At 38.7% G+C, this 7,151-nt stretch overlaps 1 protein-coding gene across 2 annotated transcripts in view; it reads left to right on the top strand.

The window, feature by feature from the left end:
* Nucleotides 1-4,627, top strand: part of LOC127455990 (multiple epidermal growth factor-like domains protein 11) — a 196,577-nt gene extending 191,950 nt beyond the window's left edge. For both annotated transcript variants that reach the window (XM_051724242.1, XM_051724243.1), the window contains exon 26: nt 3,131-4,627. In XM_051724242.1, coding sequence (XP_051580202.1) covers nt 3,131-3,306 — 176 coding nt within the window. In that variant the 3' untranslated portion in view covers nt 3,307-4,627. The remainder of the gene's footprint in view (nt 1-3,130) is intronic.
* The last annotated feature ends 2,524 nt before the right edge of the window (nt 4,628-7,151 follow it).

Genomic DNA, 7,151 nt, shown 5'->3' on the forward strand with positions numbered 1-7,151 from the left:
GATTATAACTGACAACTAAGGAAAATCCCAAATTCAGTATCTCAGAAAATTAGAATATTACTTAAGACCAATACAAAGAAAGGATTTTTAGAAATCTTGGCCAACTGAAAAGTATGAACATGAAAAGTATGAGCATGTACAGCACTCAATACTTAGTTGGGGCTCCTTTTGCCTGAATTACTGCAGCAATGCGGCGTGGTATGGAGTCGATCAGTCTGTGGCACTGCTCAGGTGTTATGAGAGCCCAGGTTGCTCTGATAGTGGCCTTCAGCTCTTCTGCATTGTTGGGTCTGGCATATCGCATCTTCCTCTTCACAATACCCCATAGATTTTCTATGGGGTTAAGGTCAGGCGAGTTTGCTGGCCAATTAAGAACAGGGATACCATGGTCTTTAAACCAGATACTGGTTGCTTTGGCACTGTGTGCAGGTGCCAAGTCCTGTTGGAAAATGAAATCTGCATCTCCATAAAGTTGGTCAACAGCAGGATGCATGAAGTGCTCTAAAACTTCCTGGTATACGGCTGCGTTGACCTTGGACCTCAGAAAACAAAGTGGACCAACACCAGCAGATGACATGGCACCCCAAACCATCACTGACTGTGGAAACTTTACACTGGACCTCAAGCAACGTGGATTGTGTGCCTCTCCTCTCTTCCTCCAGACTCTGGGACCCTGATTTCCAAAGGAAATGCTAAATTTACTTTCATCAGAGAACATAACTTTGGACCACTCAGCAGCAGTCCAGTCCTTTTTGTCTTTAGCCCAGGTGAGACGCTTCAGACGCTGTCTGTTGTTCAAGAGTGGCTTGACACAAGGAATGCGACAGCTGAAACCCATGTCTTGCATACGTCTGTGCGTAGTGGTTCTCCCCCACATTTTTGAATGGGTTTTGTTTCACAATCCTCTCCAAGGTGCGGTTATCCCTATTGCTTGTACACTTTTTTCTACCACATCTTTACCTTCCCTTCGCCTCTCTATTAATGTGCTTGGACACAGAGCTCTGTGAACAGCCAGTCTCTTTTGCAATGACATTTGTGTCTTGCCCTCCTTGTGCAACATGTCAATGGTCATCTTTTGGACAACTGTCAAGTCAGCAGTCTTCCCCATGATTGTGTAGTGTACAGAACTAGACTGAGAGACCATTTAAAGGCCTTTGCAGGTGTTTTGAGTTAATTAGCTGATTAGAGTGTGGCACCAGGTGTCTTCAATATTGAACCTTTTCACAATATTCTAATTTTCTGAGATACTGAATTTGGGATTTTCCTTAGTTGTCAGTTATAATCATCAAAATTAAAAGAAATAAACATTTGAAATATATCAGTCTGTGTGTAATGAATGAATATAATACACAAGTTTCACTTTTTGAATGGAATTAGAGAAATAAATCAACTTTTTGATGATATTCTAATTATATGACCAGCACCTGTATGTATATATATATATAGGTATACTGTAGACCTCCTGGGAACCGAGCATGACTGCTGTGGGCATTTCCCAATTCCCTTTTTGTTTTGTAACTAGTAGCACCTAATAAACAATGGGGAAAAAAATCTAGAGCATCTAGTTTTCCTAAAACTTGATGTCCACGATATTTATTGTGCAGTGATAACAAAATAAGATATAACTAAATTTCTATTAAAATTAAGCAAAATAACCCACAGATTTATTAATGTGGAATGTTATTAAAAATAACTAACATTGCTGAGTGACTCCAGCCAGGTCTCCTAAGCAACCAAATTGGCCTGGTTGCTAGGGAGGGTAGAGTCACATGGGGTAACCTCCTCGTGGTCGCTATAATGTGGTTCGCTCTCGGTGGTGCACGTGGTGAGTTGTGAGTGGATGCCGCGGTAGATGGCGTGAAGCCTCCACACGTGCTATGTCTCCGCGGTAACGCGCTCAACAATCCACGTGATAAGATGCGCAGGTTGACGGTCTCAGACGCGGAGGCAACTGAGATTCGTCCTCCGCCACCCGGATTGAGGTGAGTCACAAAGCCACCACGAGGACTTAGAGTGCATTAGGAATTGGGGAGAAAAAGGGGAGAGAATAAATTTTTTTTTAAAATAACTAACAAAAACTAATTTTTATTTTATTTATTTTTTTTCAACTTTTGTGGGAATAATATCCACAATACACTTATGTGTACATCGTGTTTATCATCGCACTAACTTTTTTTGGCACATCAAATGAAACTAGAGATGCTACTCTTTACACCCAAACAGGTTTCAGTGAAAAACCTAAAAGAAGTTTCTTACCAGAGGCCTTTTTGTTGGCTCTGCGCTTATAGAAGCACTTCACAGAAATCAACGGCATACTGTTGCGTCACGTGACTCGTGTCAGAAGTTTAACCCTTAAATGACAGCCTAAAGTGTCGTGAACAGTATTCAGTCGGTTTAAATTCATTTTAACTATGTGTTGCGTATTGCGACGCCAAAATACAACATACACGCTTGTGTATGCGGGGTCGCACGAAGATATGTGTATACAGTATATTAAAACAAAATTAAATATGAGGCTTTTTGTATGTGGTGGTATCTTTTATATTTAGAAGTGTTTATAGTAATAACATTTTATCTATGCATAAGTAACATAAATGATTTATGTTTCAGAATTGGATATAACTGAATAAATGATAATGATTCACTCAGTTTGAGTTTGTAGGAGTTCCCATGTATAAATGTATCAATTCATAATAAAAATTTATTTACATGATTGATGCTCTTAAGAACTATTATTAGACAATTTTACTGCAGGGTACACACTTTTTCATGAGCACTTGACCATACACTCAAATTAATCAAAAAATTAGTTGCACTCTAATCGCTGTCATGGATAGTACTTTTCTGATGCAACTGAAACTTTGTAATGCAGCACTTTTCATGTTACTCTCTCCTTAAGATGAATCGCATATGTTGTATCCTTCCTCATTTTGTAAGTCGCTTTGGATTAAAGCATCTGCTAAATGAATAAATGTAAATGTTGCCATATGGCAACATTTCCCATTATTTGTTCTACCCCCCCCCCCTCCTTTTTAAAGATTCAGAGAGATTTTAATAAATGTAACTGAGCAGTTTAGCAAATCAAAGGCAACTAAATGTAGTTGACCCCCTCACCACATTTCTTTTTCAGAACCCACAGTGAGTGTTCTTCAGGGACCTAATGGACTGGCAACAGGTTTCTCCCAGAGTCCTTACGACCTCCCAAGGAACAGCCACATTCAGAGTCACTATGACATCTTGCCCATGCGCCACAGCCCCCCACACACTCCTCCGCCTCCAGAGAGCCCCCCAAGTTCCCTGCTGTAGAGCCCAGCCCTTGGTCAACCAAGCCTGCCTGAAGAAGACAGACTGAAGACTGGCAGTTCTGGGACCTGTTTTTTAAAATATCTCTCTCTTGTTATTTCTCTTTCTCTCAAACACACATTCAAGTACAGATGCATGAGTAGATTATATTGGACAGGACACGTGGGAGACTTTGCATACCTCTTTCTGTTGAGGATACACAACAAAGCAAGAGCTCCACTGCTGAAAAGATTTGTACACCAGCGACACTTCCTTATCCCTCTCAGAGACCTTTTATAACAAGCTGTGAATATAACATCAGGAAATACAAGTCTAGAAAAGCATTTTTTGTTTTTAGGTCTTTGAAAGTGGCTTTTGGTGGGTTCCTAACATGGAATGAATGAGCATTATACACAGAGAGATTTACATTGAAACATACTCAACAATATATTCACTTTTAATGACTTGAGCCCTGCACACTGGAACAGATAATCAATGCAACTCAATGATCCAGAACTTTTCATTTGGAGTTGGCATCGATTTGAAACTAAGAGCCAGGGGTGACCATGAAGGGGCAGTCTCTTTTTCTTTTCTTTTCTTTTTTTTGACCCCTAAGCAATTTAGAGGGGACTTCAAGGCCTTAGAATTACTAAGAGTTCTTACCGTATAAAGACAATTACCAGAATGTACACATAGAGATTCAGTATCACTTTGGTTGACGGGAGTATTGCTCAATACTATAATTAATTCTTATGATATTTGTCACTTATAAACAAACAGAGGTATTTATTCAAGTTTATGAGAGATCCCAGGTCAACATGAGTTTTGTAATACATTGCTTATTAGCGTACCAGCCTGGTGCTTTCTACTTTACATAGGAGTTTATGACTGTTGCTATCAGTTATTTGGGTGTGTATGTCTTTAGAACATGATGTTAAGTTGTCTATCTTGAGTAATACTTTTCTGAGCCAACTCTCTCTTTTATTTTTATTTTTTGTAAGTTTACATTCTTAAAAAATCTGTTAGCAGGCCTTGAAGGGTTTTTATTTTGTGATTATGTATTTATGATGTTTATACCTTGTTTGTGCAAGTGATGTTTTCTTTAGTGTAAAAGTTATACATATTTTAAAAGGGAAAAAATTTGCATGAACAAATGATGATACCCAAAGTGACCAATTATTTTCATGTGCTTGTGCTATTTGTGCACAGTATTAGTATATAAAGTGAACATTATATGTTAGCTCTCATGTCAAAATAGACTCCACAACAGAATGAGACCTCATACATGTCTTAAAAAGAAAAGAAGAAAAAAACGACATAAATAGTTTTGGAGAAGTGTCCCATTCCTTGTGTTTCAGCAGTTTGTTCGACTAGTCCAGTGCTGCTTTGATTTGAGCTTTGTTCTAAAAAGGCAACATTCCCTCATTATAGCAATAACATAGCGACAATCATTCATTTATTCAAAAAACAATGCATTTCATTAACCATGCCAGCTCTACAACTCAATAGTGGTTCCCCACTAGCTTTTTTTATTTCCAGATCACCAAATTTATTCCATTTCTTACCATAATTGCTGCTTGACATTTTCTTATAAAACATAAAAGAAAGCAAAATCCTCTTTAGACCTCAGTGATTGTACAGAGGACATTATATGTTCTGGGTTCCAACACTTTTGGACCAATTCATTTTGCATGATTTTTTCAAGAATATTGGATAAGCATTTTTACTCATCTATGTATAAAGAGTACACTCACAAAGAGCCATTAAATCCAATGAACACTTTATATTATATATACATATACACAGTGGCAAGAGTATGTGAACCCTTTGGAATTACCTGCATTTACTGTATGTATAAATTTGTCTTAAAATCTAGTTTGATCATCTACGTTCCAATGATGAACACAAACAATCTGTTTTAACTAATAACACAAATTATTGTATTGCTCTTGTACATATTGAATACATCATTCAAACAGTCATAGTGAGGGTTGGAAAAAGTATGTGAACCCCTAGGCTAATGATGTCAAAAAAGCTAGAGTCAGGAGTTGGCAAACTTGGCATCCAGTTAATAAAACAAGATGGAGGTGTGGGTTAGAGCTACTTTGACTTACAAAAATAAATTCCCAAGGTTATCAAGGTATTCTTCAGGATAATGTCCGGGTGGCTGTGCGCCAGCTGAAGCTCGGTAGAAGGTGGGTGATGTAGCAGGACAATGACCCTAAACATCAAAGTAAATCCACTACAGAATGGCTTCAAAATCCACCTTTTGGAATGCCCCAGTCAGAGCCCAGACCTTAACCCAATAGAGATGCTGTGGAATGACCTCAAGAAAGCCGTTCACACCAGACATCCTAAGAATATGGCTGAGCTGAAGCTGTTCTGTTAGGGAGAATGATCCAAAATTCCTTCTCAACGTTGTGCAAGTCTAATCCGCTGCTAATGGAAACGCTTGGTTGAGGGTTAATAAATCCAAGGGTTCACTTACTTTTTCCACAGTACTGTGAATGTTTAATGGCATATGTTCAATAAAGACATGAAATACTATAATTGTTTTTGTTGTTAGCTTAAGCACATTGCATTTGTCTATACTCGTGACGTTGATTTCACATTTTAGGACCAATTAATGCAGAAAAACAGCGAATTCCAAAGGGTTCACATACTTTTACTTGCCACTACACTAATATATATATATATATTATACTGTATATCCACACACACTCATTTCACTATTAGAAACACCTGTCCATCTAATTTATGTGATAAGATAAAAGTCAGCCAGTCGTGTGGCGACAGTGCAGTGAATATAATAATGCAGATACTCATTCTTTGGGATGTGGTAGAACTAGAGATTTGCAGCATGAATGTTTAGCTGACAAATCTGCATGATGCAATCATGTCAACATGGACCAGAATCTCAGAGGAATATTTCCAACATCTTTTGGAATCCATGCCACCAAGAATTGAGGCTGTTTTGAGAGCAAAGTGAGACCCTACCAAGTATTAGTATAGTGCTCCTTATAAAGTGCTCAGTGAGTGTATATTGTATTCACTTTAGAAATTTCCATGACTTTGCCTAGCCTGGAAACCCGTTGTTTTGTTTTTGTTTTTTTAATTCCTTGACATTTCCGGGGGCCTGGATAGCTCAGTGAGCATTCACGCTAACTACCACATCTGGAGTCGTGAGTTTGAATCCAGGGCATGCTGAGCGATTCTAGCCAGGTCTCCTAAGCAACCAAATTGGCCCAGTTGCTAGGGAGGGTAGAGTCACATGGGGTAGCCTCCTCGTGGTCGCTATAATGTGGTTCTCGCTCTCGGTGGGGCGTGTGGCGAGTTGTGCGTGGATGCCACAGAGAATAGTGTGAAGCCTCCACACGCGCTATGTCTCCGCGGTAACGTGCTTAACAAGCCACGTGATAAGACGCGCGGATTGAGGGTTTCAGACACAGAGGCAACTGAGGTTCGTCCTCCGCCACCCAGATTGAGGCAAGTCACTATGCCACCACAAGGGCCTAGAGTGCATTGGGAATTCCAAATTGGGGAATTTTTTTTATTTTTTATAATAATTTTATTTATATATATATATATATATAATTCCTTGATATTTCCAGGTTTTCCATGACAGTGGGAACATGTTGAACACTGTAACTGCTCACTGCATTTGTGAGCACTTCTCTTTTAAATTAACCAATTCTACTAACTGTAGATATTAGATTATGACCACTTGGTCCTAAGGAACTGAAATAAAATATCCTATTGAAAAAGATATACATGACATAACTACGGTGGTTATAAAATGGTTACATCACAATTAGCTTTTTAAAGAAAAGGTTAAACACAAATTATAAGCCAAAAGAACAGCATGCACA

This window comes from Myxocyprinus asiaticus, chromosome 18, assembly GCF_019703515.2.
Source record: "Myxocyprinus asiaticus isolate MX2 ecotype Aquarium Trade chromosome 18, UBuf_Myxa_2, whole genome shotgun sequence".
Lineage (NCBI taxonomy): Eukaryota > Metazoa > Chordata > Actinopteri > Cypriniformes > Catostomidae > Myxocyprinus > Myxocyprinus asiaticus.